A 12,952-nucleotide genomic window follows, 5' to 3' on the forward strand; every position below is an offset into this window, starting at 1 on the left:
AGACTGGGACAGAGGCGAGGCACAGCCACTGGCAGAGCATGTCTGACAACGCAGCATCACACAAGGGTCCCACTTAAGAATTCAAAGTACCTATATTTTAATTTCTTGACATGGTAAAAGTTTTACATACGTTCATCCGGCAAGGAAAGTTGAACAGTCCAACAAATAAAAAGGAATCAGTACAAAGAAACACACAGTGAAGGTGCTGCTCCCAGGCAGCAGCTAAGACGCAGTTGGTTTGTTACTGAATATTTATTAATGGGAAGACGAAGATTGGACTTACTACAAACAACAACGAAGGAGTCTATCGAAAGGGCAGGGGGCTCTCCACACTCAGAGCGACCCCTGGGAAACCAGCAAGAGACAACGTGGCTCTTCAGCATAGAAGAAACAAAAGCAACAGAACGCAAGAGGGAAGGAGAGGACGTTCATTCCATTCTCACGACTAACTACCACCAAGGCTACTGCACAAGAAGGTACAGGTGTGACAGTGAGACCCATGGAAACTTCAGGAGTGCAGGATCAACTGATCCAGCTTTCCCCAAAGGAGGGTGTGAAGTAAAAATACCATAAATAAGAAAATGTAGAAGGAGCCTGCAGCGTCATGAGCCCATTTCACACACATACAAAAACTGACAAAGCAACCGACCGTTTCCCATGAGGTTTGCAATGGACCATGAAACGTTCCAATGGCCTGGGAGGAGCTCCTGGGCACAGGAGAAGGAATTGAGGTACCTTTCACGGGGTGCTGAGGTTTTGAGACTGATCTGCTGTGGCTGCTTTTGGCCGTCCTCATCCCAATACATCAGCCATCGCAGCCAGCCTGCCAAACACTGTCCCACAGTACACTCAGCTATTTCCTTAGCATCAGTGGATACTAGGAGGACTTCAAAATTTGAGCTTGGGCCTCTCCCTAACTTCATTCTGGACAGAAATGCCTCACGCTGAAGGAGACGTGAGAGAGATTAACATTATTTTAATCAAGAAAACTGCTTTTGCAGAGCCAAGAGGAAAGCTACACACGGGAGCAAAAGCTACCCAGGCTCTGAACCTGCCAGCCCAGTGGGACATGGCTGGTGGCAACCAGCTTTAGTGACAGGTGCTCCACATAGCCCTCTGCACGGATCTAGCTGCATTTCACAAGGGAGAGGGACAAACTGGGTGGGAGCTAACTTGATAGCGATTTCCTGGCTTGTTTGAACCTACAAATCTCTCAGTGGCACTTTGCTGACCGTGGCTGCAGCCTGGGCTAGGGGAGCCGCCTGCTCCAAAGGGACACTTGCTCCCAGCCTTGCCGTTACCAAGCATAAGACGACTGGCAGCAGAGGGCTCACTCCGATGGCACTGAGAAGCAGCTGGCCTCTTGCAGCCAGCACATGCTCTGTGGACTCAGTCTAGTGCTGAAGACACTGCATCTCCTCCATTCCCAGGGACCCCAAGGAAACCCTGCAGCTGACAGGTTGGGGAGAGAAAGGGGAGGGGGGAAGAGAACCCCAGAGCTTGGTGTCTCATCCAATTCCCACCTAGGTAGGAAGAAAGGCTTGAAGAAGCATTCCTGCCTGGCGGCTGCTCACCCTCAGTAGCCTGCACATCCCATGGCAGGGGCCTGCTCAATACCAATTACTACATTAGGGAGAGTTCCTAAGACCTGAACAAAACCAATCACAGAACTAGGCGAGGGTTCCTTTAGCGTTTAACTAAGAGTGCAGTACTATTTCCAGCCACTTTCCCATCTCAGTAGTCACGTAACAAACCAAGGCAATGACGGTCTTTGAGTTGACTGAACAGTTCTCAATTCAAACGTTGACACTTAGTAGAGAGTCTCAGCGTTGCTGCTCCGAGGCCTCTTGATCTTCTCAATGTTTTTAAGGATCATATCATGCAAAGTGACCTGGAAGGAGAAGGAGAAAGACCATGGATGCACATCAGCAGCGGGACATCCACGATTTGACTTAACTTCCCTCTCACCATAAGCACTGGCCTAACCTGAGTAATGGCTGCTCTTAGCCTACAGCCCCTTGGCCCTTCCCCACCAGCACCTCATGTCTCATGTCAGGCAGTAAGCTCCTTAGGCAAGGCTGTGCCTGTCTGCACTCTGAAGAGACCAGCATGTTTTGGCCACTGCAAGCCCCACCGAAGAGAGTGAGTTAGTTAACAGAGCCCAGGATTGGCCTACATTGCCATCTGGAGAGGTGGCGACGGAAGGTTCCCACAAAGAGCGCAATGAACTGCATGCCCCAGGACGTGCCGGCATCAGCACAGAGGAGGGAAATACCAGACGCTCCAGGACAGTGACCTGCCGTTCTCTCTCCTTGCTAAGAGCAAAGGGAAACCATAGGCCCTAGCCAGCTCCCTCTCAGGGCTCTGAGGTGGGATGGATCCCAAGGGTGCTTCTCCACAGGGGAACGCATGAGCTGGGTCCCAACTCTCACTCACATATTGATTCCTCAGCTCTGAGATGATTAAGCGTAGACTAATGTATTCCTTCTCATCAATCTCTGTCACCGTGCGGCGATAATCCTCCTACACAGAGAAGGGAGAACGTGCCTGTGAATAGTCGAAAACGCCAGGCTGCCCCTCCCTCTACAGACATCAAGGGGGCTCTCTCCTGTTCAATCCTATGCATTCAAGGGCACGAGGAGACCATTGTGATCATGTAGTTGGACCCCCTGTATACCACATTCCAGAGAACTGCCCCCAAATAATTCCTACAGCTGAGATTTTAGGGGAAAAACCTCCAATTTTGATTTTAAAATTGCCAGTGAAAAAATCCACCACGACACTTGGGAAATTGTTCCAGTGGTTAGTTACTCACACACTTTATTTCCAGTCTGAACTTGTCTAGCTTCAGCTTCCAGCCATTGGATCATGTCAGACCTTCCTCCACTAGACTGAAGAGCCCAGTATCAAATATCTGTTCCCCGAGTAGGGACTTATAGACTGATCAAGTCACCCCTTAACCTGCTCTTTGTTAAACTAAATACATTGAGCTCTTTGAGTCTCTTACTATAAGGCAGGTTTTCTAATCCTTTAATCGTTCTCACAGCTCTTCTCAGAGCCCTCTCCAATTTATCAACCTCCTTCTTGAATTGTGGACACCCCACAACTACACACAGCATTCTGGTAACAGCTGCACCAGTGCCAGCACGGAGTTAAAATAACCTCTCTGCTCCTATTCAAAACTCCCTTGCTTATGCATCCTAGAATCACATTAGCTCTTTTGAGCAAAGCATCACACTGGGAGCTCCTGTTCAGCTGATTACCCAACATGACCCCGACATCCTTTTCTGAGTCACTGTTCCCTACATTCTTTGCTCCCAGATGAACATTTATCCATATTACAACAAATACTGTTTGCTTGCACCCAGTTTACCAAGCAATCTAAATCGCTCTGAATCTGTGAGCTGCCCTCTTCATTAGTTACCACTCCCAATTCTAGTCAACTGCAAATTTTATCACTGACGATTTTATGTTTTCTTCCAGGTCATTGATAAAGATGTTAAATAGCACAGGGCCAAGAACTGATCCCTTCAGGATCCCACTGGAAAGAGACTCACTCAGTGACGATTCCCCATTTACAGTTACATTTTGAGACCTATCAGTCAGCTGGTTTTTAATCCATTTAATGTGGGCCATGTTAATTTTATATCATTCTAGTTTTTTAATCAAAATGTCATGTGGTACCACGTCAAACACCTTACAGAAGTCTAAGTATATTACATCAATATGGTCACATTTATTAAGCAAACTTGTTATTTTATAAAAAATGTATCACGTTAGTTTGAAAGAATCTGTATTCCATAAAACCATGTTGATATGCATCAGTTACACTGTCTTCCTGAGTAATCAAACCCCATATCAGACACTCCATTGCCTTTCCCGGGATTGATGTCAGGCCTATTGTTACCCGGGAAATCCCATTTACCCTGTATCTACTGGCACAACATTAACTTTCGTCCAGTCTTCTGGAACCTCCTCAGTGCTCCAAGACTTATTGAAAAAAAAACAAAAAAAAAAACAACCAACATTAACAGTCCAGTGAGCTTCTCAGTCAGCTCTTTTAAAACTCTTGGATGCAAGTTACCTGGACCTTCTGATTTCAAAATGTCTCACTTTAGTAACCGCTGCTTAACATCCTCCAGAGATACTAGTATAGTGGAAATAGTGTTACAACCATAGGATGAGATTTATTGTCTTTTTTCCCCCCCAAACGTAGAACAGATCTATTGACCATTTTCGCCTTTTCGGCATTATTATTGATAATTCTACCATCTCCATCTAGTGATGGACCAATACCGTTGGAGGATTCTTTTTGTTCCTCATTATTTTAAAACTCCTCCTTAATGTCCTTTACTCTGCTGGCCATAGATTTTTCCTTGTGTCTCTTTGCATCCCTTATCGCTTTTCTACAGTTTCTAAATTCTGATTTATATTATCAGTTTTCCCTTCCCTTGAGAGAAGCCAGATCCTTCCAGCCCTGCAGGCTCCCCCCCCAGGGCTCCTCGTCACCACAGGGTCCCTCTGCCAACCCTCCAGGCTCCCAGGCCCCACAGGACTCTGGCAGCTGCTGCTGAAGGGAGTTAGTGATAGAAACAGCCAGTAGAGGGCTATCCACAGGAACAGAAAAACAATTAATTCTCTCCAACCCCACCAAATGCTCAGCAAAGAGATGCTCCACTTACCACATGAGGATATTTTGCTATTTTGGAAACCAGCTTTGCCCTTGTGATATAGTATCTGGAAGGGAAGGGAAGAGGGTGGATTTAATAGGCAGAAAATGGCAAAGCAGAGTCCTCAGACCTTGCCTTAGCCACGGGGCTCAAGTCCTTACCCAAAAGCACGCAGCCACCCCAGAGAGGGACCCAGCAAAGAGAGCTCATAGCCACCCCTTCCCCACCTCCACCTACCTAGAAATCTGGTCCAGATACGAAGCTGCCTCACTCTCCACAGTCCGCAGCTCAGCCACTGTCTCCTCCTGCAAGGGAGCCATGGACACAGAGTGAGCTTCACAGCAGAAGCAAGAAACTCCAACCGCACTCATGTGTGCAGCCACCCAGGGTCCAGCAGCTCAGTCTCTGGCCATCTTTAAAGTTGCTACAGCTACTCGTCAGGGTAGAATCGGAAGCAGGTCTCAAGCCTCAGTTAGTGAAGGTTACAGGAACATAGGAGCCAGCAGGAACCAGTAGTTCCTGGCCATAATGACCTCCCTGCACCAGCCCCACACAGCCCTAAAAATTTAGTCTGCCTTGCTCAGAGGATCAGCAGCCAAGTTCCTGGGAGATTCAGGGAAGAAAGCAATGCAAATAGCATCACACAACCACCCTGATCCTGTCAGGTTAGGGTGCTGGGTGGAGCACGCAGCCTTCTGCAAACATGGCTCAGCTTTACTGGGTCTTGCAAGACTATGGCACTGTTCCCAGGCCTCTTGGCAAAGCGATGCTCTTAGGCACTCGCTGCCCCTCCCTCCTCTTAGATGCCAGGGAAGGATTCAGGTTTCAAGACCAAAACTAGCCCGAACTACCCCTCAAAGAGAGCCCTTTGGAGGCGGAGCCAGGTGGAGCTAATGAAAGGCTCCTCAGGAGCCCAAGACGCCCTGGTGTCTGGGGCACTAGCACATAACGGAGCCACGTGGCCATAGGTCGCCTTACCTGAATAGAAACGCCAAAGTTGTTTCCATCTTCTATCCTGGGGATCAGAAGCTGCACCCACATTTTGACCTGGAGGGATGCAAAATGACACTGAGTGAGTGCAGACAGCACTGGGGGGACCTGCCATAAATCAGGACCTCTCAAACTCTCACTCGAGCAGCTCATCCCAAGACCGTCTCAGGGCCTGGCTCATGCGGTGACTGGGGACAAGGCCTGATAGCTTGACCTCTCCTGGGAGCCCACGACATCCACCCAAGCACCAAGGAAAGATTCTGTCCCTCGATTTTACTGAAGCCCCACTCAGCAAGTATCTGCCACAGGTGTGCCTGGGGCTGTACAATGGCAGAGACGCAAGCCCTTCCAAGCAAAGGACTAGCAGGAGGGAGCTAGCTGAGGGCTGGTGACAGCGCCCGCTCCAGGAGCTGGAGTCAGGGCAGCTCCAAGCACATTTGAAGGAAATGCCATTTCTCTTGGCCAGTGCCAGCACCTGCCCCTTTGAGCAGTATCCTGTTCAGAGACCACGAGAAACAGGGGAAGGGGCGGTGTCCTACATTTCCTTATTGTAGCCAGGTGAACACCCGCTCCAGCCCAGAAGGGGTTGGAAAAGTCCTGCAGAGGGCTGGGGCTGGGAAAGGGAGTAAAACCCCGGCTGATAGGGGGAAGCGGCTGCAGTGGGGGCCATGCCCCAGACTAAGCAACTGGGCCTTATAAGGTGGACAGAGCAGCCAGAGGGAGGCAGGGCTTGGGAAAGGCCTTAGGAGCAGGGAAGCTCTTGGCCAGCAACGCCCCAGGCTGCAGGGCCTAGTTCTAGGCCCACCTAGGGACCGGGCTTGCAAGGGGGCAGCCGGAGGGTGGGAAAGGCAGCCAGCCCAAACCCCTCGTTGCCTGTGATGATCGGCTGATACACTGCAGTCCGCTCCAGGGCGCGGGGGCTAAACACAGACTGGCAGTAGCCACAGTTGAGGCAACATGGGGACAGGGGCTGGGGGTTCCCCTGGGATGGAGAAAGCCAGTAATACTAGGGGGTACTGCAGAAGGCAGAACGCTGAGATAAGGACACTGGGGTCCTGGGAGGGGCACGAGGGCCAACGGCCTGCAGAGGGTGCTCCTGGGTCGTAGACCTAATTCCCAAGGACGACCAGCGGAAGGCGCCGCAGGAGTGAGTCTGCACTGAGCTACACTTATCCTGGAGGTAGGATGGAGGCCCAGTCCGCTCTTTATGGATCCCTGAGAAGCCCTGATGCTATGGGGAAGGAATTTGGACAGCTGTGTCTGGGGGCCAATCGCCATACTGCCCCATGTTCAGGCCCACACCCACCGTGTTGCACTTCTCAATCAGCAGCCTGATCTCCGGTTTCACTTTCTCAATGATGTCCACTAGCTGCTGGTTACTCTTCAGCATCCCATTGGGCATCACAAACACTTTAGTACCTAGCGCCAAGGGGAAAGGTCAGTTATTCCCAGCATGTCACATCAGAGACCGCCAGCTCTGCACGTGTTCTGAGCACACTGGATCGCCATGGGGACAGGGATATTTAACGGGCTATGACAAAGACTACCACCCAGGAAGGGGAAGAGAGACAAAACCTGGGAAGAAACCCAAACTGGAGAAACGGGGTGCAGAGGGAGCTCCCTGAGCCACACGTAGGAGCTGCCTCTGTTTCAATGCAGCATAAGACCTGGCAGCTCCCTCCTTCCGTAAAAGGGTTATGGGGCTCTGAGTCTGCTCCCCCCAGCAGCATGCCAGCTCTGACGAGCACTACTCCTGCCTCTTGGGAGAGGCCAAGCTCTGCTCAGCAGAACCACTATTGGGTTCCTCCATGACTCAGTCACTCGTCCCGGCTTGTAAGAGGAAACACGGACAGGCCTGGGTAGGGCAGTGGCAGTCGGGAGAGGGCAGGTGGAGCTTGTGCAGTTTCATACCCCTAGGCATGGAGCGCTGGCTCAGCGGGCAGGCAGCAGCACAGAGACTTGGGGACTCTTACCCTGGAAGGTCTCTTCACAATCTTCCAGCTTCCTCTTTTTCATATTTGGCTAAAATACACACAATAAAACGTTTTACTCCTCAACTACCCAGGACCTAGAGCAACAGCAGCGAGGAAATTCCTTACAGAACATCTTCGAGGGTCCTGATTTCAGAGCAGCCTTCCCCCTCCAACTGGGGGTGAGTTACAGAGCAAACACAGCGCCACCTCGAGCCAGGATGCACAGGCTGAAGAGACCAGTTCTCATGGGTGGCTGTGGCCTGTCGTTAACAGGGAACAGCCTAACTGAATGCACAGCAAGCCATGCAGGTTCAATTAACGTAGCCAAGGGAGGAATCTTACCCCATCCAGTCCATCGTGGCTGTTAGTGAGAAGGATCGGGTCAGGGACAGGAAGGTTCATATCTGAGTGGATCTGGGTGAGATCATGAATATTCAGGATGGGCTCCTGGAAAATAACAAGAAGTCACATACAAATCTAACAACTTTTGTCATGTTAATTGCCAGGAAATGGGAGATTCCAGACCTCAGGTTTCATCCAGCCACAGAGAACAGAGGCAGGTATGAAGAGGGGACTGAGAGGACTAGGAAAATGGATTGTAAGTTTGGGACCAAACCCGTTAGGTTTCTATCCAGTGCCCAGCTGATGGGATCCCCACACTATCACAGTCCGTAAGAGACACTGGCCGAATGGCTAGGGCTAATGGCATTCAAATGGGTATAAAGCACCTTTGGGACACTGCTTTTCAGTGTTTTATCCTCTGTTTTACCCTCTGCTCTGACTAAAGACAACCCTTCCCCAGGGACAAGATTGCATGCTGGACACTGAAGTGAGTGGGGAAGCAGGCAACAGCACATCTCTTACCTTAAGAAATCCATCAAGTTCTAACAATTTCTTTGGGAAAAAATTTGCCACCAAATCTTCAGCCTGAATGAGAAAGAGCAGCAGATAGTTATGTGAGAGCAGCGCCTCAGGCTGCACTAACCTCTGCACTTAGCCAGCACGCAAGGACACTGTGGAAACCAAGGCTACTGCAAAAGGCCAAGTGTACAGCTCTGTTCAAAGCCGAGGAGGGGGAAATAACTCAGAGAGAGTCAAACTCTCCCACCTGAAGGCTGAGGAGTCTTGGCAGCCCTCCACTCTGCCAAGGCTCTGGAGAACAACAGGGCTACAGACTCTCCACACTCAGGGAGTGACTGAAGCGCTGAGTGCCAGCAAGGAGCCTGCAAAGAAAGGTTCTGCTGCACCTCAGAGATCATAGCACAATCCAACAGAAAGCTAGAATCCCAACACGGCATTCACTCTGCCCCCATGTTCCATTCTGGGGAGATGGGCAAGGACGCTTACCTCACTTGTGATCCGCTCCCTGAAAGAGTCAACCTAGAAAAGAGGAAAACAACAGCTCAGTATAACTGCCCCCAAACAGCACAGTTCATAGCCAGCCTTAGTTCTTCCTGATATCGCAGCCTAGGTGTGCCAGGCACAGGGCCAGAGGCAAAGCCCTACATACTCATTCCACAGCTACAGAACTCATCCCCCGCCTCGGAGCTGGACTCCCAAATTCCAGCTCTCTTAGAGGTGTACACTGTTGCATTCCTGAGGGCTAGTGAAAAGCCTGAAAACCAGAACGAGAGGTAACTGACCCAGGCTCATTTGCCCGTCCGCATACAGCCTCAAACAATAGCTGAGAGGAGTGAGCTGACCTACTGATCTTCATGGGCTTGCATGGAAGCATGAAGAGGACAATGTGAGAACTGGAAATGCAAGGCATGCACTAAAACCTGAACTCTATCTTAAAATTAAGCAGTGGGGCCACTCCCTGACCATCCTAGCCATGGCATATTGAATCCAATAAGAAACCCAATTTTTAGAATGTATCTGAAGCTTCCAGAGTCTCCTAAGTGCCCAGAATTTGGGGACCTTGATGCAGAATTTAGGTCCAGTTTGCCCTGCTGCACACAGAGCCTCCGCATAGGGTAAATGGCCCCTTTACAATGGAGGCCCAGGGTGAGAATGATAGTGTAGATGGGCGGGTGGCCACACAGCAGCCTCTCCAACACCTTCCCCACAGGCCAATGGGAAAGACGACAGAGCTTTATGGATGTCATTATTACCAACTGCTGAAAGGCCTCCAGACTTGATATTCCAGGCAGAAGCTGTTACTCCAGGACAGGGAAAGTCCCTGTCCGTCAGACTCAGCAACCTCAGTGAACAGAGCCCATGCTGGTGGCAGTGCAGGGACCACAGGTCTAACATACCCCATTCCTGTACTGCTACCACTGGGGATGGAGAACACAGCAAGCTGCCATGGCAGGTGAAGCACAACCAGAGGCTGAAGTTCCTGCTGTTAGACTGACAAGGCAAAAAGTGCACTCCAGAAGGTCCCCATGAAGCCTCAGAAACATGCACATTATGCTAGTGACATCTGCGGAGCACTCCTGGACTGGAACAGAGGCCACCACTAGCCGAACTTCTCAGGGCCACCCTAAATATTCATTGTCAAGTGTTACGTCTAATTATGCCGAGCCTCTCCCCTTTATCTGGCTGTTAGGCATTTGACCAAGTCAGCTTAACGCCTGGCTTGATTTATCATAAAGCAGAAATACGGCAGAACAGCTGCCTATCTGAGGCAGTGGAATAACAGAGTAACTGGACCACCTCACAGGCATGCACATTGCAGGATGTATTCCTTTTGCTTAGCTTTAGGCCAAGTGGGTTTTTATTCTTAATCCGGACACTTCCTTTGCTCTTGAGGTCTGAATGATAGTGAGAGCTCTCCCACTGTTCACTGAGGGGATGGAGGGTCTGGTAAGAACTGGTAATTTGCATAAGAAGCCCATGGTTGCCATAGCAGTAAACACTATCAATTACTGAAATGTTTTGCCCTTGTTCTCATCCCACATAAGGGTCCCATCAATTCAGTCCCTTTATCTGGGGAGAGAAGTGGGCATGCTCCCCAATGGTGAGAGGATTGATTGGTTGCCATCAAAAAAACCAGAAACTCAACATTCCCTGGCTCAAAAACACAGGACTGCAGAGTAACAGCTAGGGCAAGAATCTGAAGACAAGTACAGTTCGGTTACTGAAAGGGGCATCACCAACCTGAAGGCTAGGTAATTTAAAATACAAGTAGTTTGGGGTCCTACACATGATCTTCAGCCCTTGCCAATTTGGGGTTTGACGACCACTTTTCTTATTTCTTTAAAAAACATTTTACTCTCATGTTGCCATGTGACTGACCCACAGACAGGGAACCTGACTATACCAGGGAAATGGTGCTACCAACTATGCACAAAGCACAGTGAAACAGGCAAAGAAAACAAACCAGGACAAGTGCCAGGATTTCCATTTTTGTAACCCGAGGTGTTGCTCTGACAATAGAAGGTGCAGTCAGAGTGAAACCTGAAATTGACAGTGCCCTTACAAGTATTTCACAGAACAATCTAAAGCCTCTCGCAATGTGAGTGACTTGGAGCGGGAAGGGTTTTCCAGATGCAAAACGTGCAGCATGAGTGCCCAAATCTACAATCTGAGATGTGCACTAAACAATAACTGCGTCATTCATCTGGCTCCACAGACCTGACTGTTAATTAGAACAAAAGTTGTTGTGACCCCAGTGACAATGGCCCCCCAACATTCTCCCCCAATCCCAGGCTTAGACAAGTTTTCCCACACTGTAGGCACCTCACCTAAAAGGCTGCTCCTCAGAGGAGTGAATTCCTTGACAAAGCAGCAAGACATTTAACATCTGCTGCCATTATCTACCAAGAAAAAAACAAAAAGTAGCAAGCAAAGGCACACGGCCACCCAGTCTGAGCAACAGGGCAGCCTGCCCAGACACCGAGTTGCTTATAGTCAGGGTCTATCTACGCTGCAGCCCTGCCACTACAGCATTGTGCTGCGGACACTTTCTACTTTGACTGAAAGAGATTTTCTGTTGATGTTGTGAATCCAGCTCTCGGAGAGGTGGTAAGAAGCTAGGCTAACGATGATGGAAGAATTCTTGTCGACCTAGCTGCATCTACCCTGAGAGCTAAATGGACCTAACTATGGTGCTCAGGGCACAAAATTTCACAGCCCAGTTTTTAAGTGTAGACCCCTCAGGGCCCTGCACACTGCAGGGAAGGTGGGACCCGAGCTCTGTGGGACTCGGACAGGGGCAGCAGGCTGGAAATTCTCCGGCAGAGACCTGGCAAGCAAAACGAAGGTCGGCGTTGGATTAGCTACAACAAAAAGGATGCAGCCGCTGAATCCGCCCCTGCCCCGCGGTTAGTCACTGGCCACCAGCTACGCGGTATTTTATGCCATGGCTGCTGCAGACGGGCAGTGCTGCCCACTAGGGACCGCGCGCAGGAGCATTCCGCACCCGCCGCACGTGGGGCCCCCTGCGCTGCTCAGGCCCGTGTAACTGTTAGTCTGCCCGGCGGGACACTGCCAAGCGATCGGTACAGGAGAGCTCCCCTCGCCCCACAGGCCGCGTGAGGGACCGGCCGGGATCCGCACGAGACGGGCCGCAGGGTACGGGGGGGGCGGAGCCCCCAGGGCATCGCTACCTTGAGCTTCACTTCCGGGTCCACCTTGAGCAACGAGGCCATGGCGGGGGGGCTGGGCCGGGCACCCCCTTGTCTCGCTCTCGCTCTCGCTCGCGCCCGTCCGAACCACCGGCTTCGCCGCCGCCGGAACTGACCTCACAAGAGCCGCCGCCAATCCCTGAACTCGCCTTCCCCCACGTGCCTGCTCTTCCCGGCGCGCATGCGCCGCACGCGGAGCCCAGCCCCAGAGCAGCCGCGAAAAATGGCCGCCCGATTTCCGGCCCCTGCATGATGTCACGTCGCCAGCGCCGCTCGCGAGACTGGAAGCCGTAGGTCCTGGTTGGTTAGCGGAGCAGGCGCTATAAAGTGTGTGTTTTATCTGCCAGGACCCGCGTGGTACCTGGCAGTAGCAGCCAGGAACGTGAGACCCGTCGGGGGCGGGAGCCAGGGAGACCCCTGGGGATGGGCTGCTGTAGCGTTACCAGTTGTGATTGTGGGTATTCCTGGAGAGTTCATCACATGACATCATCCTTAATAAAAGATTGAGTTTTATTTCCTGGAGACTCCAGGCCAACTCTGGAGGGTTGGCAACCCTCTGTGCCAGGGAGAGGCGATGGTTGCCCTGGTGATGGTGGCATCCATGCACCGAGCACCACCCACTAGCCCTGGTGCTGCCCGCACTGCCGCAGGCCTGTGCTTATGGCACTAATACGTGGCGCTCCCAGTAATGGGCACTTTATGGGACGAGTCGAGCACTGAGTGACTCTGCCTGCAAGGAAAACCCCGC

At 51.1% G+C, this 12,952-nt stretch overlaps 1 protein-coding gene across 3 annotated transcripts; it reads right to left on the reverse strand.

Moving 5' to 3' along the window:
- Nucleotides 1-80: 80 nt before the first annotated feature.
- PSME3 (proteasome activator subunit 3) lies at nt 81-12,400 on the reverse strand. Of its 3 annotated transcripts, none has more exons than XM_032772741.2 (11): nt 12,187-12,400; nt 8,981-9,013; nt 8,498-8,560; nt 7,976-8,080; nt 7,634-7,682; nt 6,967-7,079; nt 5,649-5,717; nt 4,908-4,975; nt 4,683-4,737; nt 2,437-2,523; nt 81-1,891 (listed from the first exon to the last, which is right to left on the reverse strand). In XM_032772741.2, exons 1-11 carry the CDS (start codon nt 12,226-12,228, stop codon nt 1,811-1,813), a joined length of 765 nt encoding a protein of 254 aa, XP_032628632.1. In that variant the 5' UTR covers nt 12,229-12,400; the 3' UTR covers nt 81-1,810. The 3 variants fall into 3 exon arrangements, with proteins under 3 accessions (XP_032628632.1, XP_032628634.1, XP_032628633.1); XM_032772743.2 differs by having other exon boundaries at nt 8,498-8,856; nt 12,187-12,202; XM_032772742.2 differs by lacking the exon at nt 8,498-8,560 and having other exon boundaries at nt 12,187-12,335.
- Nucleotides 12,401-12,952: the final 552 nt, after the last annotated feature.

This window comes from Chelonoidis abingdonii, chromosome 21 (genome assembly GCF_003597395.2).
Source record: "Chelonoidis abingdonii isolate Lonesome George chromosome 21, CheloAbing_2.0, whole genome shotgun sequence".
Classification (NCBI taxonomy): Eukaryota; Metazoa; Chordata; order Testudines; family Testudinidae; genus Chelonoidis; species Chelonoidis abingdonii.